Consider the following 27,377-nt stretch of genomic DNA (forward strand, 5'->3'; position numbering starts at 1 on the left):
GTAAAGCGGCAGGAAGTCCTTCTCCAGCCCAGGCTTCAGCTTCTTCAGATCATCTGCTGACAGCTGCCACTGGTTCTTCTCCTTGAGCTGGGCACAGTCCAGCCGCCAGGCCGTCTTGGGCTCCACCAGCACCACCTGGTACTGGTACTGGTCGGCCAGCTCAAAGAGCTGCTCCAGCCGCTCCCGCTCATGGTTGGTATCATCCAGCACCAGGACCCGGAAATCCCGGCGGCAACAGGCAGCCAGGTCCTCGTCCAGCTGCTTGTACTCCTCAGAGAAGGATCCCCGGGCGCCAGGGGTGATCTTGTAGCTGTCGGCAGACACCATCTTGGTGCCATCCCGGTACTTGTCCACGATGAACCGGGCCAGCGTGGACTTGCCGCTCCCAGGCAGGCCTCGCAGGATGAAGAGCGTCTTGCACTCCTGCAGCGTGGCCACCGTCTCCTCATCCTGCAGGAAGGGAAACTGCAGCTCCGGCTTGTCCTTGGCCCCTGAGGATGACATTTTGCGGAAGAAGACCTTGGGCAGGAACGTCTGGCTCTTTCGGGAGAAGCCTCTACTCTGTGTGAGGAGGGGAAGACAGGCGTCAGCCAAGTCACGCAGGGCCACCCCGCCAGCCTCTCCTCTTCCTCTCAGGCCTGGCCCTATTCAGGAATCCCCCCACTCCAGGCACCCCGGCCCTTGATTGACAGGCACCCCGGGGACCGTGGGCACCTTCCCAAGCCATGGGCACCTTCCCAAGCCATGAGGTTCTAGATGGTCTCTCCTAGGTCCTTGGGACCTGAGGGCTTCTGGCTGTGCAGTATGGAGAGGGCTGTCTGGGCAGTCCCAAACTCTTAAGGAGAACCGTAGCCTCAAGGATCACCCACTGCCGCCACCTTGAAAGGAAAACTGCTGGGAAGTGCCTGCAGGGGAGGGCCTGAAGCCTGCGTTTCTAGAAGTGAAGTCTAACTTTATATTCCTGGCCTCTATTAAGGATGACCTCTTTGGAGGTGGGGGGCTCTATGTCTGTGTAAAACCACAGCTGCCCTGGCCCCTAAGGGCACCGAGGAGGGTGGGGGTGGAGAAGGGTCACCCAAAGACCGCCTCCCTTCCCCCAACAATGCCAGTAACAGATAATACTCTCTTGTCTGGGATGGGGGGACAATGGTCCCACAGAAGGGCTGGTGGGGGGCTGGGCCGGAGAGCGCTGGACAAAGGGCTTCATTCAGCACAGCCGGCTACCTCCTCCTCTGCCCTGGGCCCCCCACAAAGTCGTGGTCTTTGTGCCTGCCCCAGGACTGGGCGGTACAGGGCACCTGCGTCGGAGTCTGGCTCTTCGCACCCCTTGCTGTGTGTCAGCAGCACCTCTCTAAGCCGCTTGTTTTCCTGCTTGCGCAAAGCCACAGGCGGCAACACTTTTTTACTGTAAAGCGCCTTTTCCTTTAAGCCGCGAGGCCCCACCTCCCGCCAGCACCCAGACAGCTCAGCAGGCGCACATTATCTCAGACGAGGCCCTGGGCAGGGAGTGGGTGCCGAATGCCCGCCCAGCGGCCCAGTGCCCGCTACCCCGGCCCACCCGCCACCCGGGTGTGCTCCGGGGGAGCTGCTTCTGAGCCCCGATTCCCTAATTCCCTTCTTTCTCCAGCGCCATCCCCACTCCCCACGCTCCCCGCGTCGCCCCTACCTCAGCCAAGAAAGCCTCGACTCAACTCCGGAACCTCGAGTCCTCATTTGCATGCCACTTCCTCCCCCCGCCCCCAAGTCCCCCAATACTCTCGTTTTCCATTAGGGTCCCGATCCCAGCCCTCCCGCTCACCATGATGAGGAGGGGGTCGCCGCCGTCGCCGCCTTCGCAGCACTAGCTCTCCGGGGCCGCCCGCCTGCGCGGAGGGACACGGAGTCTAGCGGTAGCGCGAGGCCACCGAAACCCCCTTACATACCCCGGGGCGGAGCGCGGGGGCGGGCCGGGGGCGGGCTGGGCCGGCCCCCTCTGCGCAGGCTCTGCGAATCGAAACTCCACGCTCACTTGGCCCTAGAAGGAAGCTGCGGAGCGCTGCGCCCCGCCCCCTGCTGGCGCGCCAGCCCCGGGCCAGCACCTGTTTGGAGGCGCCTGTGCAGGGGCGGGTATGGGAGCTGGGGAGCCGGGGTTTGGCCTCTTTTTCTTGCACCCCGGTAATGATGAACTCGGTAAAGAGGCAAGCAGGCACCCCGCCTCTCCCTGGCCCAGTGTAGAGATTAGATTTGAGGCAAGATTGTGCGAGTGCGAATCCTGTCTTTAAAATTTTGATATTTTACTCATCATCAGGCTGTTGATTTAAAAAATATTCACAACCTGAAAGTTGAGAGTTATGTTTTATTCCGCGGGAATTTTTAGGATTTCAAGCCAGGGAGATAACATCTCAAGTAACCCTGAGAAAATTGCTCTGAGGAGGCGAGAGTAGGAGCTGCATTATATAGACGTTTTCCAACAAAGGGCAGGTAATCTGAATGTGGAAAAGATTATTGTTAAAGAAAACCAGATATCCCAAGTTAAGGAATTTAGAGCTTTTCTATGTACGGGAAGATGCAAGAGTGTGGGCTCACTGAACTCATTCCTTTAATATGCACCTCAGCTATCTGGAGCCTGTGTCCAGCGTTTTTCATATCCTGAACTTCCTTTCCTCAGGGCTCAACCTTAGGGAGTGCTTTGATTTTTGCTAGATTGCAGGTAGTCTCCTTTCTGTGCTCCCTTGGGGCTCACCAGCTCACCTTCCGTGGTGGCTGCAATCGCTGCTGACTGTGACATCCTTGTCTTCTGATGTGGCAGGAAATATTCAATTTCTCAGAGTTTTGCAAATTTTTTTTTTGTTTTTGCAATATTGCGTTAAAATATTGTTTCTCTTGCTTACTGAGTTTTTTGACCCTATGTTCCTTAAAAGTTGCAGCTGAAATGCCTCACTTGCCTCTCCCTAGTCTGGCAGGCCCAAAGTCAGCCTCTGCCCCAACCAAGCCCAACCCTCCCAGGAACTTTGGAGCTGGAACTAGGATGGCAATGGCCAAGGGGTTAAATGGATAAAGCAGTGACTTCTTAACTCCTCCTCTGGGGCAGCTGCTCAGCCACCCCTCTATGAAACCACTGGAAGCTCAGGTGGGTTTTCGAGAGGTTCCTGTGTACCAGGGATGTGCTAAGCACCAAGCCCCGAGCCAGGTACTCATTATACAGAGGATGAAGCAAGTTTGGGGAGCTTGATTTACTCGACTGTACGCAGGGCCCCAGGGTGGCACAGGTGGGTCCCGAGGCAACTCCTCCTCCCAGCTGCTCCCTGTTCTCTGCCAGACATCTTCCTTCTCCCCCTGAGCTCCAAGAGCCCCACCAGTGCCAGCAGGCACTTCATTCTGTTTTCAAGGCTTCGGGGTTTACAAGTAGGTCTCCCTCGCTGTGTGATGGCTGAGGTTGTCCCATCCTTATTTCTTCCAGAAAGCCTCCCACAGTACCCTGCACACAGTGGTACTCAGCAAGATGAGCCAATGGTCAGCAGCCGGGCAGCCACACCTATGTTCCCAAGCCTTTCTCTTTCCTCCCCACTTTAGGCTTTTTGAGTTCCTTGGAGTTCACCTGTTTCTTCCTCCCCTGAAACACAGGGTCTCGGGGAGAGGACCACATTTCACACTTTGTTGACACTGTGGGTCAGGCCTTGTTTGGGGAGGGGGTCTCCGTGTTTCTCCCCTAGTCAGAATGTCAGAGTTCTGCTCAGCAAGTGGGACCCCCATGCCCACACATTCATTCTCTAAGGCTCTTCTGAGAATGGGTGGCGATAAGGAGGCAAAATGACAGACTCGGGGTTTGTAAGAGTGAAAGATACACATTTAAAGGGAAAACAGTAATAGAAAGAGACAGGGTGACCTGTGGGACCCAGTCCACATTAGAGACAAATCTCAGCTTGAATGTCCAGCTTAGTAAGACCTCCATGGTCCCTGTGAACACCAGCCTGCTGATCCTAATGCCTACTCAATGGGTTCATCTTCCTTTTCATCTTTTTCTATTTTTTCAGAATTTTCCGTTATTTCCATTTCTTTTATTTCTCCTGATTCCGTTTTCCCCAGTGCTTCCAACTCTCCTCCGTCAGTTTTTGAAAGTCTGTTCTCTAGTCCTTCTGATTCCCTTGGGCTTGATTCATCTGAAAGGTTTTGATCCAGTTCTGAAGGCCTCCTGTAAATTTCTCTGGTTTCTTCTCTGTTCTGTTCTGTCCTGCCTGCTTCTCCAAACTGTCCTTTGGCAGTGTCTCCTGGACCTCTCTCCTTCGCGCCCAATTCTTTTCTCCATGAGGCTTTTTCTGGGTCTTCTCTCTGCCTCTGTTCTGGTTGCCTAGCTGTGACCCCCAAAGTTTCCTTAGACAAGACACCTTCAAGCTGTTTCTCCGTTTGCTCCTGCACCCACTGCTTCATCACCTTCTCAGGTTCATCTTTTGTTTTCCTCGTTTCCTTCTCCTTTGCTGTCCGTGTTTGACCATCCAACATGGTGGCGTTTTCTGAAAAACAGGAGAAAGGAGAGAAGAGAGGTGAAAATCTGTCCTGAGAGGCCTGAGACTGAGAAAGGGGAAATCACACACGACGTCACACTGAATATAACTGGCAAAGCCAAGATTTGAACCCAGGACAGTCCGCCCCCAGCCCACATTCTTTCTTTTTCCCTGTAAGAACTATCTCAGGTGCTGGGAAAAGACAGAGGCTTCTCCTCTGGCATCCTCATCCTGCATTTCTCTTTGTCCCTGGGGAGCACACTCATCACTTGTTGGGAGGTTCCCGTTAAAAAAGGGAGCAAATTGTGCTGGAAGTCCAGATGCAGGGCAATGTTACAACCCAAGGGATCCTTGCTCCTTGTTTTTACCAGCTATTAGAGAAAAGTTACCAATCTCCTTTTTTTTTTTTTTTTTTAACCAATCTCCTCTTGAGTCTCCTCCACACTCTTCCTGGAAGTTCTGGTTTCTAAGAGGCCAACAGGGACTCTGGATTCAGAGCCAGCAAAGGCTGCTGTTGGCTGTGAAGACACATGCAATGCTGCCACCTGCTGTCCAGGAAGGGAAGTGCCCAGCAGCTGCCTATGCCTTTGGGGGCCTTCCTCAAGTTTTCAGGATGCCTTTCCCAGCGTGCTGTCAGCCAAGGAAGGAGAATGCTTGGAGCACCTGCTGCATCCCCTGACATTATTGCTTCTGTGGCTTCTGACAGCGGCTCCAATGGCATGTGGAGACAGAAGCAGATCTCTGAGGGGATCCAGCCACCATGTTCAGGCGCTGGGTAATAAAAGGCCATCATCTGACTGCTCAGGTGCCCAGAAACTCCACACCCAGATTGCCGCTGCGGGCTTCAGCCTTGGTGCCCGGAAGGAGCTCTGTCCTCCCAGAAGCCCCGAGGGAGCCCCAGCCCTAGCTCCCTTCACTTCAGTGTGGCTGGAGGGAGGGCCCACGGGATGGGCTGGGGGGTGACAGAAACAGTATATGTAGAACCATGGTAAAACCGTGGGTTCCAGAGCCAGGCTGTCCACGACCAGAAACCACTGTGGGACTTTAACCCCTTGGCCCTGCGTCCTCATCTGTAAAATCAAGCATGTCATACTTATTTTGGGCTTCCCAGGTGGCACAGCATTAAAGAATCCACCTGCCAATGCCATGGCACCCCTCTCCAGTACTCTTGCCTGGAAAATACCATGGGCGGAGGAGCCTGGGAGGCTGCAGTCCATGGGGTCGCGAAGAGTCGGACACGACTGAGCGACTTCACTTTCACTTTTCACTTTCATGCATTGGAGAGGGAAATGGCAACCCACTCCAGTGTTCTTGCCTGGAGAATCCCAGGGACGGGGGAGCCTGGTGGGCTGCCGTCTATGGGGTCGCACAGAGTCGGACACGACTGAAGCGACTTAGCAGCAGCAGCAGCAGCCAATGCATGGGATGTGGGTTTGATCTCTGGATCAGGACGATTCCCTGGAGAAGGAAATGGCAACCCACTCCAGTATTCTTGCCTGGAAAATCCCATGGACAGAGGAGCCTGGCGGGCTATAGTCCACGAGGTCACAAAGAGTCAGACACGACTGAGCCACTAAACAACAACACTTATTTCACAGTGCTCCAGGAGGGATCCGATGAGTCAGTATGTATAAAGCTTAAAAGAGCGCCTGGGCAGGCAGGAAGCCCTGAGTGGAGATCAGCTTCTCTTATCACCCCCACCACTCTGGGGCCCGGCCCCCATCCCTGCCGACTCCTTGGGGCCTGGAGTCCCAGCCACTTCCTCTTCCCTCACTCCTTTCATGGGGGCCAGTCAGATAGCTAGTGCCTGGGGTGTGGGGGTGAGGATCAAAGGCCTTTTCACTCCCTGGAACTCTTGGGAGAAAGAACGTGGTAAGGCTAGACCGGCACAGTCCTGTCACCTCCGCACCTCAGCCAGCCCTCGAGCCCCCTGTCCTGACCCTGCCCTGCTCAGTGCTGACCCTGAAGAGCAGCTGCCCACAGTGGGAGTGAGTGTGGCTCCCAGTCCGACTGCTGAGTGACTGGGCCGATCGTTCAGGCTCCAGTGCCTTCCTCCCTAAGCAGTACCTCCGCCTCCCGGCAGTGAGGATCTAGTGAGATCATTCTGGCTGATGTTAACCCAGTGTGGCCAGCAGTAAGAGCCCCCACAGTGTAAGCTACTTTCATTCTGCTTCCGTGTTTGCTCCTGTTTCCTGCCTGAAATGCCCTCAGCCTTTCACCTCGCACCGTGAAAACGCCTGGGCATCTTCTGGAGCCTGAAGCCGAAGATTCTTCCTCTTGGACGTGTTCCCTATCACCCCAGAGAATTGGGAGCGCCCTGCCCAGGCTCTCACAGCACAGCGCGGCCCCCTGTCAGGAGACTCAGGTGCCTGGCTTTCCCACTGGGCTATGGGCTCCTCCAGGGCAGGGGCCGAGCTTCTGTTACCCCCAGAATCTCACACTTCCCTGGCAGGTGACAAATGCTTGACAAATATTTGATGAATTGAAGAAATATGGGAGTATTGGACTTCCCTGGTGGTCCAGTGGTTAAGAATCCACCTGCCAATGCAGGGGACAGAGGTTCAACCCCTGGTCTGGGAAGATCTCACGTGCCTCAGAGCAACTAAGCCCAGGCACCCCAACTACTGAGTCCACATACTGCAATTACGGAAGCCCGTGCACTTAGAGCCTGTGCTCCAAAACAAGAGAAGCTACCAGCGAGCACCGCAACTAGAGAGTAGTCCCCAGTGAACTAGAGAAAGCCTGTGTGCAGCAACAAAGACCCACCACAGCGAGAAAGTAAAATAAATAATACAGTAAACGAATACATCTTTTTTAAAAATACAGAAGTATTGAAGAAATGGGGCAGACAGCATGGGATCTGACCCCAGGCTGAGGGGTCCCCCTCCTGCCTCGGGAACAGCTGCTGGCGGCACTGAAATCATGAAAGCATGCTCAGTGGGCAGCGCCAAGCCCAACTGAAGGAGCAGCAGGAAGCGTGGTGAGGACCACTGGAAAGGAGAGCAGAGGCAGGTTTCTGAAGTTGCCGTCTTCCAGCTCCAAAACTCACCTTTCTCCTTCTTTTCTTTGAGTATCTCCCTGTAGTTGGTTTTCTTCAGCTCTTCAATGATGCCCTTGTTGGCATCATCCAAGGCCTGTGGGTGAGAGGAGTATCAGTGAACTCTCTTAACACTGTAGGACCTGTCCTTTCCCCACCCAAGCCCCAACCCTGCCCCCCGTCCCCTTCCTCCTGGCTCCTCTGACTACTCCTGCCTGAGGTTCATGGATCCTATGGACTTGGAACTCCCCACGCTAAGTGGTATGAGAGATACACTGCTGGGGGTGACTCAAACTCATTTCCCTCAGACTCAGGCATGTTTTGAGGGCTTGCATCTGTCTACTGATTCCTAAAGCTTCAGCCAAATTAAAGGAGACAAGGCAAGCCCCTTAGCCTGCAGCCAGGCAGCAAGCCATGGAGGGGACTCAGCAGCACACCGTGGGTGGGGGTGGGGCTGGGGGCTGGCCTGCCTTCAGAGGGGCTTCCACGGCCTCTGCAGGACAGCGAAGGCCTGGGAACTCAGCCTGTGCTGTATCTTGAGGGCAACGCTGCTCTCTCCCAGCCCTCCCTGTGACTTGTCCTGTGTGGAACACCACTGGACACTCAGGGAATGTCTACAGGCCCCGGATCGCCAGGTTTGGATGCTCTTGGGTGGTGCGGTCTGCCCCTTGGTATACTTTCCTGCCTGGAGATGCCAATCAGGGGGTGAGAGGTCAGGGACTAGGTCCCTGGAGGAGCCATTTAGGGCTGTGCGTCTATTTGGCTTGATGGGCACTTCTCTCTGTCTCCGACTTTCAAAACTCTGCCCAGCCTCCAAGGTGACCTCGAAACCTCTGCCTCCATGAGGGGTAAGGCCCAGCTCTGCCTGCCCGCTGGAGTTCTCAGTCTGAGTTCCCTAGTCCCTGCCGCACCAGTCAGGAATGAGGGACTGTGTTTTCAGCTTCCCGAGGGCCGGGGCCACGTCGTCACCTTTGGTGCACTGCTGGAAAGACTCTAGATCTGCACCGTGTGATACCCAGAGGCCTCACGTGGCAACTGATCACTTGAAACGTGGCTGGTGTGACTGAGAAACTGAACTGCAACGTTCGTTTACTTCTAACTCCATTTACTCTAAACACTGCAGGTGGCTAGTGGCCGCCTGACTGAGCAGCGCAAGTCTGGACGGGTGAGTGAGGCCATCACGCTGCTTTCCTATTACCTTCTGTGGGGGCTGCACTTTTCCAAGCGCAAGTCCTAAAGTCAGTTTAGGGGGTCTCAGCCAGCATTAAAGACAAGGAATGGAAAGAAAAAAGAAAATAGAGTAAGAAATACCAATGTACATAATAAAGGTAAATATGTTTTGTAAAACTTGCTATTTTTCATCTGTTTTTCAAATAAAACTATGTGTATTGAGGGGAATTCCCTGGCAGTCCAGTAGTTGGGATGCTGACTTTTATTGCAGTGGGTGTGGGTTTGATCCCTGGTTGGAGAACTAAGATCCCTTAAGCTGCTGTGCAGTGTGGCCAAAACAACTAAGTTAACAGTACGTGTATTGGTTGGGTTGCTATATAAACTGATGGCAACAGCAAACACTGGAAAGCCACTGCCCTACCTAGAAGGTGCTCTGCGGTTGAGGGGAAATAAACATCTGGGGCTGAGGGTCCCAGGGCCTGCCTCACCCCACCCCCAGAGAGAGAGGCTCACGTTGATGATGGCCTGCTGCGCCTCATTGTTATGGACCAGCTTCGCTCTCTCCAGGGCCTTCTCAAAGTTGTTCACGGCCGATTCGAAGTCCCTCAGCTTCACTGAAGGGCACAAGGGAGACAGGAGGATGGTGACATAATATCAGTGTACGTATTCAGGGTACAATATCAGGGTACCGGGGCCCTCAGGAGCAGCAACACCGGGCTGCCCAGAACCACCCCTTCCAGACATTTCCTGGACCACCTCAGCACTAGGGAACAGAACCTGGGCACCGGAGCCTTGGATTTCAGGTGCCAAGAGTCAGTGAGGGAAGGGGTCTGTGCCCACATCATGCGTCTCCAGGGGGACAACTCCATCCTGCCCCATTGTTACCCTAGTGGTCTGGGAGCGAGCGACGAGAATGAAGACAGAACGTGCAATCTGGTGCAATGGGTCGAGGGACCTGCAGCCTCTATTGGACTGAGGTGCAGAGTCCACTCTGAATCCAGATTTTATTCCTAACTACAGACCACAGGACTTTCTCAGATCTTATCTTTCTCAAGACACATGCCATATGAATCACATACTCCTAAATATCGTGGACTACACTGACATAGTCCAGATCTCCTTGTGTTTACCGTGTTTACCCCCATCCATTCCCTTCTGGGCTGGTCTCAGGAACAATTAGCAAGTGTGCAGGCCGCGTTCATGTCTGACGCTGACCTGGCATTTCAAGGTCTATGCTTTTATGATCCCAGTCATAATCCCTTCTGGGTCTGGCCCTGGGGTTTGTAACGAGGCTATAATTCTAAGAAAGACAATTCTAAGAAAAATAATCATCAATATAGTTTCTTAATATATGCTGTTTTTCCCAGTGCTATTTCTGTGAAATTTCTCAAGGCCATGAAATTACATTATTAGGAATTCCCACTATACCCCATTTTTAAATGGTTCCAGGAGAAGACATCTATTTTTTTTTTTAATGTTTACTCAGATTTGTAAACAACACTGTGGACACCAAACACAATCTGGCAGGATTGGATGTGACTTTTCATGAGCCAGTGGCTGGGACATCACTGCCCACGTTGGAACAATCTGAACCCAGGAAGGAAGCAGCACTCACCTGACCCGCCCCAGGGCACTCACCTGACCACTTAGCACTGAGTCAGGGATGAGGGCTCTGAACTGACTGCCCTTGGAAAAACCTTAATTTCAGGAAGGAAGGAGAAAAGTGCTCCCCTGCCAGGGCTGGGAACCCCACACTTCACTTTCTTTACACACCACTGCTTCCGCTTTCTTTAAAAAATTAATTAACTTGGCTGCGCTGGGTTTCAGTTGTGGCATGCGGGATCTAGTTTCCGGACCAGGGATCAAACCCGAGCGCCCTACGCTGGGGGCGCGGAGTCCTAGCCACTGGACCACCAGTGAAGTCCCTCCACTGCTTCCTCTTATAACTAGCACCCCAAGATCTACCCCTCTCCCACAAACTGCTTTAGGATTCCTGGGGAAAGAAGGGCCTTGGATTCATAAGTCAAATTGCAAAAGGCAATTATATTTGAAAAGCGATTCTAACATAGTTTTAAAAGTCTGTGGCGTCAACATACATTCCTTTTTCAAATACACATTTGAAAAGAAGAAAACTCACAGTAATGCCTCAGAGGCCAGCATGAATAAACTGCTATGTCATTCTGACATGGTAGGTCAGAATAGGAGTCATAACACTCAAGTGAGTGAAGCATTAAAGACCATTCTATTTGTTTTCAACTGAATCTATAACCTGAAATTATCTCCATTCTGGGGGCCCTTTTCCTCTTCTTTTCCTCACTCTGTGCATCCACAAATCCACACATGTATATCCATATTTTTGTTGGCTTTTCCAGGGACTAATTGTTTCTTACCACTGTTGGAAACACTTACGGGAAGCTGATGGGGAGGAAGGAAGAAATGAGTATTTCTGGAGAGCTTGCTATATGCTGGTTCCTATTCTAAGTGCTTACATGCGTAGCCATTCCCTCATGTCTTCACACTATGAAGAAGATACATACATACTATACGTGCTAAGACGCGTCAGTCGTGTCCGACTCTTTGTGACCCCACGGACTGTAGCGCTCCCAGGCTCCTCCATCCATGGGATTCTCTGGGCGACAATACTGGAGTGGGTTGCCATTTCCTTCTCCAGCATGCATACTATCCTTATCCCTACAGAGCCCAAGATCTGCCCGCCTGGCCAGGCTGCCTCTACAACCCAGGGGCTCTTTGGCTGCTGCGTTGGACTGGACTTTTCTACCGTACAGCATGGAAACTGAGGCCGGGAGTGAGTGGCCTGCTTCTCCAGAGGCCCTCAGAGCCTAACAAGACCTCATGAGGGACAGGAATTCCCTGGTGGTCCAGTGGTTAGGGCTTCATGCTTCCACTGCCAGGGAATTCAATATCTGGTCAGGAACTAGGATCCTACAAGCCTTGTTGTGGTGCAGCCAAAACACACACACAAAAAAGTCATCACAGAAACAGAAAAGGTTCTAGGAAAAGGCACAGTAATCACATTTTCCCCAGTTTAAAGCTTTCAAGTGATTTTTTCCTCTATGTTTTTAGGAAAGAATCCACGACGTGTAAGGAGGCCTGAGAGGCCCTGTGGATCTGGCCCTTCACCAGCCTCCCTCCTCCAGACTTTCCTGGCCCCTAGAAGCTCGACACTGGTCTCCATCAGTTTCTTAAATCAGCCAAACTCTTGCCCACCTCCCTAAATGCGGTTCCTTTGGCTGAAAAGTTCTGCCTTCAGAACTTGGAACAACTGGTGCTTTTGTGTTCTTAATGATTCTACTTTAAAGTTACTCCTCAGGGATTTCCCTGGCGATCCAGCGGTTAAGAATCCGCCTTGCAATGCATGGGACGAGGGTTCGATCCCTGGCTATCGAACTAAGATCCACATGTCTCAGAACAGCTAAGCCCACGAGCCCACACACCACAAAGGAGTACCCAGCTGTGAAAGATCCGTGTGACACAGTGAAGATCCCATGCGTTGCAACTAAAACCCAGTGCAGCCAAATAAATATTAAAAAATAGTTACTCCTCAGATAGGAGGACAGGAACAGTTATCAATTTTGCTTCCTACTTTGCCCAGCTTTGGTGCCTAGAAGGTGCCAGGAAAGCATTAATGATGTGAGTAAGTGAATGAGTGATGAGACCCGTGATCAGAGTGCCTGTCACGCTTACCGTCTCTGGGGTCAGCCGTGTGCCCAGGGCAGGGCAGGTCCGAAACTGTGAACAGGAGACCCAGCTCCACGGCTTCCTTGTTACTGTGGCCTAGAGCTATTTCTCCTTTTAAACTTGTATTGTGAAATATTTCAAATATACAGAAAAGTCAAAGGAATAGTATCATGAATCCCCATTACTCATCACCTAGATTCAAATATCATATGTCATTTCTACGTGGAATCTAAAAAAATGATACACATGAACTTATTTACAAAACAAACACTCAGAACACAAACTTATCAAAGGGGAAAAGGTGGGGAGGGATAAATTAGGAGGTTGGGATTAACATATATATTAATATACTACTATATATAAAATAGATAATCAATAGGGATCTACTGCACAGCACAGGGAATTCCACTCAATACTCTGTAATAACCTACATGGGGAAAGAATCTTAAAAAGAATAGATATATGTATATGCATAACTGAATCACTTGGCTGCTCACATAAAGCTCGCACAACATTGTAAATCAACTATATTCCAATATAAAAGTTTAAAAAAATTGCCAAAACCTTGCCAATCCTGTTCCATCTGTTCCTCCTCACCCCATTCCTTGCTGTTTTATTAACAAGCCCATTAACTTTATTGAGATATGATTCACTCAGTATAAAATGCACCCCTTTGTAAGTATACAATTCAATGATTTCTAGAAAATTTATAGACTTGTGCAATGAACACCACAACTCAGCTTCAGAACTTTTCCAGCCCCCTAAAAAGTGCCCTCTCGAGACCTGGGGCAATCTGCAGCACCCCTCAGAGTTTCCGTTTCCCAGCCTATAAAAGGAGGACAATACCCCCAGCACTGGCTTGCAGAGTGATTAAAGCGAGAATGCATGTATAAAGGCTACTGAGCCAAGAGGAGTGGAGCTGTTTTGATGAGGACATGACACTATGCTGGTCTGCATGCAGCTCAGCTGAGTTCCTCAAGGGCAGGGCAGTTCTCAGGGTCTCCCAAGCCCTAACTGAGTGTAGCTTAAGGTAGGCATTATACACACTGGTCAAAACGCGGGAGTTTATCCCTACTCTCAGAATCAGAATTTGTCTGACCCATCACGATGGAAAGTTCAGCGCGGGCATAACAGCAGGGCCTGAGGGCTGAGAAGGGCATCTGTACCTTGTGCCTGTGCCACCAGGACACTGGCATTCAGCTGCCATTCCATGTCCCCTTCTTCCTCGGCACACTGTTGGGACTTCTCACCATAGCTCTGGGCCTCCCAGGCCTGGTCTAGCTCCAGGTAGCAGCGGCCAATCTCATGGAATAGCCAGGTCTTCTCCAGTGTGGTTTTGGCCAGAGGGATCTTCTCCTCCCACCTGGGGACACCAAGAACTGGGATTAGCTTCCTCCACTCAGGCCCTGCACTCGGACTTAGGAGGCTGGGTTTCCTACTGGTGGCAGAAGAAAAACTGCCAGCTCCAACTACCAGCTCTTCTAGGTGCAGGAGTGGAGCTAACAAGCACTATCAGATTTTTTAAACTACCAGGGTTATTTTGGTGCATCTATAGAATTGGCTTTGATACCACAGCTGAAAATAATGCTTGTAAAATAGCACTTGAAATAACTCCATAACCTTTGAAAGTCAAAGTGAAGTTGCTCAGTCGTGTCCAACTCTTTGCAAACCCAGGGACTGTAGCCTACCAGGTTCCTCCATCCATGGAATTTTCCAGGCAAGAATACTGGAGTGGGTTGCCATTTCCTTCTCCAGGGGATCTTCCTGATCCAGGGATCGAACCCAGGTCTCCCTCATTGCAGGCAGACACTTTACCATATGAGCCATCGGGGAAGCCCACACATAACCTTTAAGAATATGATTAAGCACATTTAAAAGAAAATCAACACAATAAAAAAGATTGGGATGAAAAAACAAAATATCAATAAAAGTCAGAGGAAAATCCGAATGAGCACTTGTCTTTGGGTGGTGGGACTGAGGACTTCCTCATCTAATTTTCTATATTTTCCAAATGAATATTTTAAGGTTAAGCACATCTGACTCTTTGCGACCCCAAGGACTACACAGTCCATGGAATTCTCTAGGCCAGAATACTGGAGTGGATAGCCTTTCCAACCTCCATGGGATCTTTCCAACCCAGGGATCGAACCCAGGTCTCCCACATTGCCGGCAGATTCTTTACCAGCTCAGCCACCAGGGAAGCCCCACATTAAGCACATATTTACTATAAAGCATTGTATTATGAAAAGACATGAATGGGTAGGTGAATGCTCACATGCCTCTGCCTTTGGCACACAGGCACCAGGGGCCACTGGGGAAACCAAATGACCTGGAGCACCAGGCTCTGGTCAACAAGTCTGTTCTAGTCAAGTAACGAATACCCGAAGGACAATTTCTCTCTGCAGTCAAGCCTGCCCCTAAGTCTCCCAAGGGCTGAATCACCCCACTGGAGCACGTCACCAGCCCCAGGGTTGGACATCAAAAGTCCATCAGTTAAGGTCTCTAGGGAGCTCAGGCTCCACTCCCAGTGACCCCATGTGACTGCAGAGAATCACAGAATAACCTCCACAGAACTCCCAGAAGTCAATGGTCCACCCAGTCATGAACTTGGCCAGAGGTGAGGGTTGCCTGGAGAACTTGTTAAAATCAGATTCCTGAGCTCCAATCCAGACCTGTAGAATGAGAACGTCGAGGGGAGAGGCTCGATAATGCACACGCCTAAAAACAAGTGTCCCGATGCTTGTCAACAGGAAATTAGGAGAAAATGCTGATTCTATTCTACTAATTATTATAGCTGATGAGCCCCAGAGTTTACAAAGTGGCTTTCTCCTGGTCGCCTAGCACAGCCTGGAGCCAAATTCAGGTCTTCCGATGCCTCTTTGCCTCAAATCCTGCCCCAGGCCGGGAGTCCAGGGGGAGGTTGGGATGTCCTGGCCATTGAGTAGGGAGGGGGTGGTCCTGGGTCACTCACGTGTCAATGGCTTGTTGGAATTTCCCGACTCTGGCAAAAACCCTGCCAATGTTGTCCAAGGCTCTGGACTTAGCATCAGGAAGATCGCTGTAGGGAAGAAGCAAGACAAGGCCATTCTAGGCGCTATGGAAACTAGAAAGAAGGTAAAGACGGGCCAGTTGGAGGCACAATGCCCAGGCTGGCAAGGCTGAGGTACCCTGGCCCTCTCGTGGGAATGGACACTATCAGAATCTCTCTGGAGGGCAAACAAGCAACAGCCTACAAAGACACCCCTTTGGTCCTGCAACTCCCCTTCTAGAAATTTACCTCCAGAATAATAATGTGACAAGAACACTCATTAAAGTATTGCTTATAATAATAAACAGTGGAAATAATCTAAATGCAATCAGTGCAATTTTTGTGTACAAAAAAAAGTCCTTGATACATTTAAGTTAAAAAATCAGATTATGAAAAAAAAGTCAGAATATAGGAGCTCGCACAATATCCGATGGCCTATTCATATGAAAAATGAACGTTCGGGAGACTTCCCAAGTGGTCCAGTGGTTAAGAATCTGTCAATCCAAGGGACACAAGTTCAATCCCTGGTCCAGGAAGATGCCACCAGCCGTGGGGCAATGAATCCGGAGTTCTAGAACCTGTGAGCCGCAACTACTGAAGCCTGCCTGCCCGAAGACCTGTGGTTTGCACCAGGAGAAGCCACTGCAAGGAGAAGCCTGCGCATCACAACTGGAGAATAGCTCCCACTCGCCACAACCAGAGAAAGCCTGCGTGCAGCAACAAAGACCCAACGCAGCCAAAAATAAAATTTTAAAAAATATCTCCTTCCAAACAAGTAAACCAAGAAACCCAACCTGAGCCCCCTCCCACAGCATCCCCCTCATTCCCTCCTTCCCTGGCCAGCTCCCCCTCTTCCCATTGTCCCCCAGCCCCTCAGCCCCTGACCCCCAGCGGCAGGAAGCTCTGCTCCAATTCCCTCTCCTCACAGGGCTGGGCTGCCTTCTCACATGCAATCTGACCAAGCCCTCCCTCCACCCACAGACATACCCATGTGTGTCTACGGTCTCACTGGAGCTCTGTGTGTGCTGGCAAAGGGGAGCAGCCTCAGGGATGCAATTACACACGTTATTGCAGGCGCCGAAACACCTTTCTCTGAAGCCATTCAAAGAATGAGATGTTCCTTTCCAAGATACAGGCTTTTTTTTAAAAACGACCCACAGAAATGGGTCATTTCTGTTTTAAAAAATCCTATGCGGAAACTTCCCTGGTGGTCCAGTGGCTAAGACTCCATGCTCCCAGTGTGGAGTCGGGGGAGGCACCCTCGGTGTGATCCCTGGTCGGGGAACTAGATCCCACATTCCGCCACTAAGAGTTTGTATGCTCCAGCTAACGATCCCGCATGCTGTGACCAAGACCCGGCACAGCCACATAAAGGAATATATACTTTTTTAATGCTATGTATGTGTACGTGTACATAAATACGCAAGTAAATATGTTGCAAAGGGGCCAGGACATTATCTCAATGTGGCCCCCAGATTGGGGAGAGGGGAGACATTTGAGTTCTGCTCTCAGTACCACACGCCCTGGGTCAAGTACAACGCCTCTGGGACTGGTGTGATTACAGACTCCTATTGGCCCTCCCTACCTCAGCATGGCCTCCCCTCATCCCACTCCCCACAGGTCCTGGCCACCCCAACACTACCTGGAGCGCCCCAAACCCCCCACCCCTGCCCTGTCCCTTTGGGGGCCACCCCCTGGTCCTATCTCCCCCTTCTCTCAGAGGCTCCCTCATCTCCCTTCTCTGGGGCTCCTGGGCCATGTTTGCAGCTCTGATGTTGGCTCCCCCTTCCAGAGTGGCTGCTCTGTTGTGGTGTGAATAAATATGTTGATTTATTCGTAACAGTACTAAGATAACTAAGTAATGTGTACTAAGATGTGCAGGATGGGGAAAGCCTGCAATCAAATCATCCATACAGTAATCAGGGAAAGAAATGAGGGCTGACTAAGGTCACTGGAGAAGCTACTCAGACTAGTCAGATTTGAGCCACGGCTGGAAGGGTGGTGGTCTTTGGAGGAGGGGGTGGGGTTGATCTGATTGAGGAAGCATGTGGTGCATACACATGAGACTCAGCGGTGAGACTGGAGGCCCGTGTACAGAGACTGAAAAGGAACCAAAATTGCTGAAGGAACACCTCTGCTTATGTAATCAGCCACTAAGCACATATTCACTGCATGTCCATTATGGGGCAGGTGCTGGGGAGAGAAAGGGAATAGAGAAGTCTAAGGTCTATCAGGCAGATGAAACGTGTGGCATGTGGAGGGTGAGTGTGGACGAGGGCTGCTAGGTCACTCTGGGCGCATGGAGGGCTTTCCCTGGGGGGAAATACTTCTTTACAATCTGAAGGACGGGGAGGAGGGAGCTGATGAAGAAAGCACTGGCAAAAGAGTAGGAGCAGAGCCATGTGCTGTTGCCAGGGTTCAGAATGTCCAAGGGCCTGGAGACAGCCGAGTCAACAGAGATCAGCAGAAGTCAGGTCAGCAAGGGCGGGGCGGGCACTGGGACCGCACCTCACTGCTGGACTTGTTTTGCATTGAAGGGCCAGCTGGGTGGCAGGAAACCCAGGTCAGAGGAAATAGGCAAGAAGTGAGGAAAATGTGGATGGAGCTGTGGGAGGGGAACAGAAGGGAAGATTCTCTCAATAGGAGGAGGAGGCATGGACAGGACATGGCAGGCTGGCGTGGGTAGTGAAGGAAGGGAGGTGTCTGGGAAGCCACCTGGGCTCCTTCCTGGGGACAATGCGGCCACCAGTGCCATTCTCCTGGAAAGGGAGCCCTGGAGCAAAAGGTCTTGAAGGAAGATGATGGATTCCACTTTGGATATGTCAAACTGGGGGCTCCCATGGGACATCAAGTGGAAATGCCTCAGACTCTGCTGGATATGTAGGTCTGAGAGCTTGGAGGGGAGGGCTGGCAAGATGTGAAGATTTATGTCTTTAAGGCATGGGAAAAAATTGGATCCAAAATACTGTCTGGAAAGAAAGAAAGTGAAGTTGCTCAGTTGTGTCCGACTCTTTGCGACCCCATGAACTGCAGCCTACCAGGGTCCTCTGTCCATGGGATTTTCCAGGCAAGAATACCGGAGTGGGTTGCCATTTCCTTCTCCAACCCAGGGATCAAACTCCAGGTCTCCCGCATTGCAGTCAGACGTTTTACTATCTGAGCCATCAGAGAAGCCCTAAATACTGTCTATACTTATTTAATCCTCAAATTCCCCATGAGGCAGTATTATCATGCCTTCATGAGAGATAAGGAAACTGAGAGAGTGAGCAACTTAAAACCACACTGCTTCTAAGTGCCCCAGACAGGAATTAAAGCCAGGTCTATCTCCAAAGTTAGCTGTTGTTTGAGAACCAGGAATGCCCAACACATGAGATTCTGGCTCTGCAAGGTGGGAGGCCAGTAAGAAATGAACTGGAAATGGACAAACAGCTTATAGGGTTCTGGTGACTGAGTAGAGGACAGGAGGTGGGTGTGTTCAGGAAATCCAGTTTGACCCAAAGAGTGGCCTGACATTGGAGGGTTGTGCAGAAGTGGATTCAGAGAGGGCCCTGAGTGCCCAGGAAAGGCCCATTTGATTTGAACCTGCGGGCAGTGAGAGGCCAAGGCCTGTTTGTCAGCAGGAAAACAGTTGACAGGTAAGAAGTAGTGAGTCTCTGGAGGTGACTTGTGAGAGCCCCTGGAGATAGGGAGAGGCAAGGGCTGACCTGAGTGGACATGGGAGGATGGGAGACTGAGGGGGCTCAGAACTGTGGGGCGAGTAAAACTGGGCAAGACAAAGTCATGAACGACTCCAGAGGTTAGAACCAGGGTGCCCAGAAAGTGATGGTACCTCTGGGGGGAGCCATCAAGTCTTGCGAAGAGTTGGTTCCTATGAGAGCTGATGTTACAATAGTCATCACGGATACACAGTGCTGTTCTGAGATCTTTATGTGAATTTCCGCATGTCATTCTCCTTCCTACCCTACTGGGTAGGGGCTACCATTGTGCCCCTTTGACAGAGGCTGAGAGAGGTTAGTTAAGTGCCCTGCCTAAGGCCCCGCAGCTGGGAGGTACAGCTCAGAAGCCTAAGCTCTTGGGACTTTCCTGCTGGTCCAGTGGCTAAGATTTCACACTCCAATGCAGAGGGCCCAGGTTCGAACCCTGGTCAGGGAACTAGATCCCACATGCTGCAATTAAAAGATCCTGCATGCCACTGTGGATACTGAAGATCCTGTAGGCTGCAACTAAGACCTGGTGCAGCCAAACAAATAAATAAAATGATAAGTATTTTTTCAAAAATAAAAATATCCCTAAGAGCCAAACCACAGGGAGTTGTTTTGAGTTTGGGGCCTCTACCCTCCCTCTTTGTGGCAAAAAAGCTGACAGTCTATATGTGCCCTTATCCTGGGGAGGCGGCTCCTCACTCCAGGGTATCCACCTCAGGCACACAGGGCAGAAAGCGGGGATTCAGCCCCCAGCCCCAGCAGCCCCAGCGAAAGGTCAGTATGTAGCTGGGCCTTGGCCGCTTGGCCTTCCGAGCCCGTGCAGGCACTCACTACTCTTTGGCGATCTCCAGGTCCTTCCTGTGGCTCTGCAGGGCCGCCACCATCTGCCCCAGCTCGATCTGGGCATTCCCTATGCAGCTGTACAGGTTTCCCACCAGTTCATCCTTGTTGGGCACCTCCTCTTTGTTCCATTCCAGCACCTTCTTCAGCACTTTTTCAGCTTTCTGAAGGCTGCCTTCAGCACTGCCGCTAGTCAGCACTGGGAAAGGAAAGAGGTGTTGCGGAGCGGGGAGCAGCCTCCCCCTGGCCGACAGAAGAGCCCGCATTCCAACCCCGCCTCTAGATTCCATACACCGGCCAAGCGAAGCCAGGGGGCTCCAGCTGCCATGTGGCTCTGTCCCCACCTGGCCAAGGGCCAGCCCTTCTGAGAATACCACCCACACATGTCAATGTCTTCCAGACTCTTGAGGATGTAGCGGGCTGTCTGCGAGGGACGGCGTTTGCGGTCCCGCAGCCACTTCTCTTGCATCAACTTCCGGTCCCGCTCCCTGGCGTAGATGGGCTTCTGCTGCCGCCAGAAATCACTGCGCGTGTCCAGGTAGTTGATGCCCGTCATGATGAGGTCCTCCACGGTCAGGCCATGCTTGATGGTGCCTTTGATCAGATCTGTGGGGAAGGGGGTGGGGCGGAGCCAACTAGAACAGGAATCGAGGGGAGTCACCTCCTCTCAACTAAAGGTCTCCCTGGGGGGACCTCTACCTGGAACTGTGGGACAGTAACGAAATCAAGAGCACCTAGGTGGGAGAGGGGGGTCTATCTGGGACCAGATGAAGCCAGATCCCCCTCTTTGTGGCACTCCTATGGTACAGGGGTTAGGGCATAGACCCCTCATGGCAAGACATGAGGAGCTAGCAGAAGCGGCAGCTGGTGGATTGCTTTCTGAGAGGCTTCTAGTCCTCGGGGCTCCTTTATTTCAAGCTGTGTCCTCAGAGTAGTCAGAGTAGAAATGCATAACCTGGCCCTGGCTGCCAGTGCCCAGTGAGTCCCTGGGTGCCACGTGGGCCAGGGAAAACTGGGAGCCAGAGGGGCATGTCCGAGCTCTCTTCGATCACCTGAGCAGAGGTCAGAAACGGGAGTAAAGCTGCAAGGCCTCTTGGGTAACATGTGGGCCACCTCTTCCCTCCCTGGAAGCTCCTCTGTAGAGAGGGAAGCGTCCAGGCCTGTTACAGAGGAGGCGGGCCAGCCGTGAAGTTGCCCCTGAGATGCAACCCGCGGGGAATCCTATAGAGGACCTTGGGAAGTCAGTTCTGGAGAAAAGCCCTTGGATTTGAGAGTGATCCCTGTGCAGGCTCAACAGCTAATGGCAACACTCACACCACCAGTGTTCATACGAGACATTCACTTCAAGGTGCCTTCCTATTTCTTGTTCCTGCCAGTGTGGTGCGGCGGGAAGAGTGTGGAACTGGAGCTTAGGAGGCCTGGGCGCTGCTGTCAACTCCACCACTAACTTGCTTGTCACCTTGGACAAGTTACTCCCCATTCAGGGTCTCTCTTTCCTTACTGATAACAGATGAGATTTTAGGACATTCTAATTCCACAGTCCTGGGAGTCCCTTGTGAGCACCTCTGAGCTGGATTCCTTTGCCCTTGGTACACACTAAAGGCTCAGGGGGGTGCCCCTTCAGGGACCAAGGTGGTAAAGAAACCCAGATCTCTAGCGTTCCCACCCAGGGTACCAGAGTACTTATGACCACTGGTTCTGAAACTGGACTTCTTGGCTTCCAATCTGAGAACCGCATCACTGAGTTATGTAACCTCCCCATGACTCAGTATCCTCATCTGTAAAGTGAGAACAGTAGTGGAACATGTCCAGAGGAACATGTCAGCAAATATCATTTTATAGGCTTTGCCTCTGGTTCATGTGTTAAGCATCCACCCCAGGTTTTCTTTGCCCTGAGTTCCCTGCTGCAAACAAAGTGTCCGACACCTTCGTCCAACAGGAGCTTCTCCAGGTACTCCTTGTCCACGTAGAGTTCACCCAGGAGCTGGCGGACAATCTTCTCGCTCTTGAGCGAGCCCTTCCGCTTGCTCTCTCTTTTGGGGTGGTGTATGAGCTGTCTCACGGGATGAGGCTTCTGCTGGGCTCTCATACTCTGGGAAGATGGAGCAGTACCCCCACAGAGTCTCAGAAAGGAGCCCAAAGCACCAGCCAAGGCCCCCCGAACCTGTGATCCCAGACCCCTCCCTCCAGGACCTCTGTGTGCTGAGAACCATGGAGGATGTCTGGTATGGGAACAGCTCGTGGGAGCTGGGGCAGAACCCCCTGACCGCCTGTGCTGGGCAGGAGCTCCTCACTTGCAGGCACTGAGAGCCACTGAACCATGTGCTCCTCAGGCACGTGGGGCCTCTGCCCTCTGAGGGAGGTGGAGTCAGAGCCAGGCGCTTACCTCAGCCTGCTTGCTTAAGAAGGACAGATCCCCTTTGTTCTCCAGTTTAATAGAAGAGGGACCTGCAAAGACAGAAGCTGGGGCTCAGGTCAGCCTTAGGCACAACCTATTACACATTTTATGTGGAAATAGTTGGCCTTTGGTGGGAGGGTGGAACCTGGCTCAACTCTCTCTGAGCAGCCAAGCCACCCCCACTCACCCAAGGCCACATTTCCAAACAAAGACAGGCCCTGGGTACCAGGGCCCCTTTCCATTTACACACTCTGCCACCCACAGTGGCAAGCCCCCCGCCCCCCACCACCACCTGCACACAAAGAACTGATGGGAGAGCCAGCCCCTGGTGCATGCGTGGTAAGGGAGGAAGGCAGGGGCCAGGGAAGGCCCTGCTCAGAACCTCATTCTGTACTATGACACCAGGCCAAAAAGAGGCTTACTCTTCTGGCTTGGGGTGAGTGAAACGGTGCTATTCATCTGGTTTTGAAGAGAACAGATGCTGCAGTGCTCAGGACAGTGGACTGGAGGCTAGTCCTCCCAGTGGACAGTTTCTAATGCTCAAGAAAATCAGGAGCAGCCAAATCGAAGCTGGGGGCTCCCTGTAGTCCTCCCAGTAGTGGGTGCTCACCCAGTGTACCTGAGGCCTCCCTCCAAAACTAAGGATTCCAAGAACCTCCCAAATAAGTGCATAGGCCCCGTGGTCACTCACTTCCCACCGAGTTGTTGATGGCTTCCTGGGCTTTCTGAATTCCAACTTTGAATTCCCGATCAGGCCTCAGCTTGTAGCCCCGATGGTAGAATACCAAGGCAAATTCGAAGTCACCCATGGTGTACAGGGTCTCGGCCTTTTGTAAAATCCCCTGAAATGAGAGGAAGTCAAATCAAGGGGAACAGACTCAGGTGTGGTGGAACGTAAAGACCCCTGGGTTGAGAGCAAATGTTGGGATACAGGGGCAGAGGCAAGTGATCTATGAAGGAAAACAACAGTAAACTCCAGGCAGTCTGGCTGGCTCTTTAACCATCAGAGGCTGCAGGTAGTGGCAGTGAGAAAAGCGAGAAGTAGTCCCCCCACCCAAATAGTCAGTCACCTTGCAGAAAGTTGGGTCACCCTGGAGTGAAGCCTCAGCATCTTCCAGGGATTTTTCCAGCTCGCCCATCTTGAGGAAGCACTTGGAGCGGGCAACCAAGCAGTTCTTATCTCCGCTCTGAAGGTGAAGAGCCTGAAGAAGGAATCACTCAGATTAACAGGCAGCTGGCAGGGTGAGGTAAGAAGCTGGACTGGACACAGCAGCCCAAACCCTTCTGCCAGAGTTTCAGGGGGACTCCACAGGCCAGCAAACAGGTCTTCTTTGGATCCCTTTAGACTAAAACCAGCACCACACTGATCTCTGCTTAGTCAACAAGGTTATCTGCGGGTAGTTATCATGGACAAGGTCAAATCACAAGCTATTATGGAAACCACTGGTTGAGATGTGAGAATATACTATACTACCCAGTGGATATACTGAACTTCCCCAGTGTCTGGGATTCCTCCAGTTCACTTAGAATCCTAGGGTGTTAGTGCTTAACAAATTCAGCCGTGAACCTGAAATGGTTGTACAACACATTCAAAATACTACTTGAAGGGGACTTCTCTGTGGTCCAAGGGGTAAGAATCAGCTTTGCAATATAGGGGTTGTGGGTTCAATCTCTGCTTGGGGAACTAAGATCCAACATGCCACACGGCAGCTAAGCCCATGCGGCACAACTACTGAGCCCAGGTGATGCAACTAGAGAATCCGTGTGCCACAACGGAAGATCCCATGACACAACAAGGGACAACATAATGAAGATCCCATGGGTTGCAACCAAGACCCCATGCAGCCAAATAAATATTTTAAAAACAATACTATTTGAAGACCAAGCATTCTGAAGGCTAACAAAATAGATTTTGGGATGATCTGCAACTTGTGTTACCCATTGTACATGCCCTCTCTTTTTATATAGCTTGTTGAGAATGAATCATTGTTTCAGGGGATTAAGATGAAAATGCCAGGCAAAAGGAAACTGTGATTTTGGACCCAAAGTGGGAATGGAAAGCTTCTCCTTGTCCCTATGTCCTTCCTTCTCCTGTCTGAAATCATTACATAGTCTGCAGTGTGATGTCCTTCCTGAGGCATCAGACTGTACCCACCTCCGTCTAAGACCTTCCTACTTTTCCAGAAAGAGCCTTTCTTTCCTAGAAAAGACCACTTCTCACCCAAAGCTATAAGCCCTTGTGGTGTTTTTTTCTACCTGAGCTTCTCCAAGATGAAACAGTTTCCAGAAAAAGGAGAATGGATGGGGCTCCTGAACTTAATTGCTGGTCCATCTGATCCATTATGTCTGGTTTTAGGATGCGGTTGGTGATCCAAAGGGACTAAAGACTCTAGGCAGCAACTGAGAAGTTTGATTTTAGAAGGAGTCTTGGGACACTTAGAGAGCTATGCTACCACCCCATTATTTGTAACAAGTGGGCTATTTGTTGTAAAATAAAGTCATAATAAAACATCCAATAGCTTATTTGCAAGACAGTACAGTAGTGTATGATGGTAAGGTTAGCACCTCAGCACTGAAGTCTGAATCCCTCCTCTGCCACCTGCTAGTTCAGTGATCTTAGGCATGTTACTCAACTTCTATAAAAGCTTTCTTATCTTCAAAATGGCATAATAACTGCACCTCCCCCTAAGCTTGCCACTTAGCAGTATGTCTGGTATCCTAAAACAGCGCTCAACTGTTATCCACCTTAGGGTGGGTTGGAACAATTTATACTACAGTAAAGTTTTATGATGTTATTTACTGACTGACCACCTTCAATAAGCAGCTGTGTGCTAGAGACTTCCCTTCTGCAAGCAGCCCCCCAGCCAACCTCCTGGCCAGTTATGGGAAACTGAGGAAAGAGGACAATCAAGACACATTTGAGCAAACATGTAGGAGACGGGGTCACTGTTAGCGCAGAGGTTGGTTATTAACAACCAGGGAGAATACAAATGGGAAATGGTAGAAAATGGCTAAACAGGGGTTTATCTTTGACAGCGGTGCATCAATCAGTAACAATGGAATAGTGGAAACTATAGGGTGGTCCAGGCATCATCAAGACCTCAGTGATGGGTAGCTGAAAGTTTCAGAGCACGACTCACATTGCTGAAGCTATGGGCGGCTTTAGCGAATTCCCCGCATAGATACAGCCGCTCGCCCTCCGCCATGTAAGATGGAAAGGTGCTTCGCAAGACTTCATTTTCTGGATCCGCCATGGTGACGGAATTCGGAGACGCTGAAGCGGAGAAAGGAAGGAAAAGAAGCCTGAGAACCTCAGTCTGGTTTGTGGAAGCTCCGTCTCTTAGCAACCGGGAGACGTAAATTACTTCCGGCCCCGCCCCTCGAGCGCGGGGCGGAGTCTGGGGCGCAACCGCCGACTGTGTAGCTGGTGCCTAGGAAACCAGTGTTGGACCACGACGAGCGCGTGGCTATTCGCTTCAAGGAGGCCTCTTTGCGACTTCTAGTGTTGGCAGTCGCACTCTCCATCGGTTCCTCCCCGAGTTGCTTCGCATTCAGAAACCACAGTCAGGAAAAAAGAAAAACAAAATGTACAGCTCAGAAGACAGGGAAAAGATTGGGGGCATAATTCCAGATAGGGATAAGGCATTCATGGCAAGTATTTGTGCACGTGTACCACCCTCAAGAGTGAGCCTCTTGGTGGCTCCAGACGGTCAAGAATCTGCCTGCAATGCAGGAGACCTGAGTTAGATCCCTGGGTCGCGAAGATCCCCTGGATAAGGAAATGGCAACTCACTCCAGTCCATGGACAGGGGAGCCTGGCAGGCTTCAGTCCATGGGATCTCAAAGAGTCGGACGTGACTTAAAGTGAAGTCGCGCAGTCGTGTCCGACTCTTTGCGACCCCATGGACTGTAGCCCCTCAGGCTCCTCGGTTCATGTGATTTTCCAGCCAAGAATACTGGAGTGGGATGCCATTTCCTTCTCCAAGGGATCTTCCCGACCCAGGAATTGAACTCTGCTCTCCTGTACTGCAGGCAAACTCTTATTACTGTCTGAGCCACCAGGGAATCCCATTGAGCTACATAAGCTGCTGGATACGTAAGCACCTGGCTGGTTAGCTCAGTTGGTTAGAGCTAGGTGCTAATAATGCCAAGGTCCCGAGTTCAATCCCTACAGGCCAGACTGCAAGGATATGACTTAGCGACTCAACACAAACACCATCAAAGGGAGGCAGCATTGGGCTCCGAAGTCAAAGTGCTTGGGCGGCCGCAGCACAGGGCACTAGGCCCACCCAGTACAGGGCTGCTGCTGCTGCTAAGTCACTTCTGCTGCTGCTGCTGCTGCTGCTAAGTCGCTTCAGTCGTGTCCGACTCTGTGCGACCCTATAGACGGCAGCCCACTAGGCTCCTCTGTCCCTGGGATTCTCCAGGCAAGAACACTGGAGTGGGGTGCCATTTCCTTCTCCAAAGCATGAAAATGAAAAGTGAAAGTGAAGTCGCTCAGTCGTTCCTGACTCTTAGCGACCCTATGGACTGCAGCCTACCGGGCTCCTCCGTCCACGGGATTTTCCAGGCAAGAGTACTGGAGTGGGGTGCCATTGCCTTCTCCCAGTACAGGGCAGTAGGCCTTAAATTTTCACTTTTGCCAAGTGAAAGTGAAGATGAACCTTCCTGGTGTGAGGATATGCATTAAGCTACATGGGAAATAACTCTGAGTTCACCCTTTCAGTGTAACACATTTAGTGAGCATCTGCTACTGGCGGGCTCTCACCTCTTCAAGGTCTTTACTGACATCCTCCCCCAGTCCCTACTCTCCCTGCTCCCCTCTAATAAAAGGTGGGCTGGGTTCTTCTAAGTTCCATTATTTTAAAAAAATATTTATTTGGCTGCCAGAGGTCTTAGTTGCAGCTCCGGAAATCTTTGATCTTTGTTGTGTGTGGTATGTGGGAATCATTTTAGTTGTGGCATGTGGGATCTAAATGAAACTGGGACACCCCTCCAACCCCTATAACCCTCCCCCCCC

At 51.3% G+C, this 27,377-nt stretch overlaps 2 protein-coding genes across 2 annotated transcripts in view; both read right to left on the reverse strand.

The window, feature by feature from the left end:
* Positions 1-2,027, reverse strand: part of CNP (2',3'-cyclic nucleotide 3' phosphodiesterase) — a 7,281-nt gene extending 5,254 nt beyond the window's left edge. Inside the window, exons 1-2 of the mRNA XM_010843110.1 lie at positions 1,799-2,027; positions 1-561 (exon numbers count right to left, since the gene is read on the reverse strand). Coding sequence (XP_010841412.1) covers positions 1-561; positions 1,799-1,801 — 564 coding nt within the window. The 5' untranslated portion in view covers positions 1,802-2,027. The remainder of the gene's footprint in view (positions 562-1,798) is intronic.
* Positions 2,028-3,775: 1,748 nt separating this feature from the next.
* TTC25 (tetratricopeptide repeat domain 25) lies at positions 3,776-25,699 on the reverse strand. Its single transcript, XM_010842530.1, has 12 exons — positions 25,498-25,699; positions 23,428-23,559; positions 23,049-23,199; positions 22,346-22,407; positions 21,886-22,051; positions 20,341-20,565; positions 19,951-20,158; positions 15,359-15,445; positions 13,554-13,750; positions 9,202-9,302; positions 7,531-7,615; positions 3,776-4,490 (listed from the first exon to the last, which is right to left on the reverse strand). The coding sequence occupies exons 1-12, from the start codon at positions 25,609-25,611 to the stop codon at positions 3,967-3,969; spliced, it is 2,052 nt and encodes a 683-aa protein (XP_010840832.1). The 5' UTR covers positions 25,612-25,699; the 3' UTR covers positions 3,776-3,966.
* Positions 25,700-27,377: the final 1,678 nt, after the last annotated feature.

The sequence above is a fragment of the Bison bison genome, unplaced genomic scaffold (assembly GCF_000754665.1).
Source record: "Bison bison bison isolate TAMUID 2011002044 unplaced genomic scaffold, Bison_UMD1.0 scf7180017864180, whole genome shotgun sequence".
Taxonomy (NCBI): domain Eukaryota; kingdom Metazoa; phylum Chordata; class Mammalia; order Artiodactyla; family Bovidae; genus Bison; species Bison bison.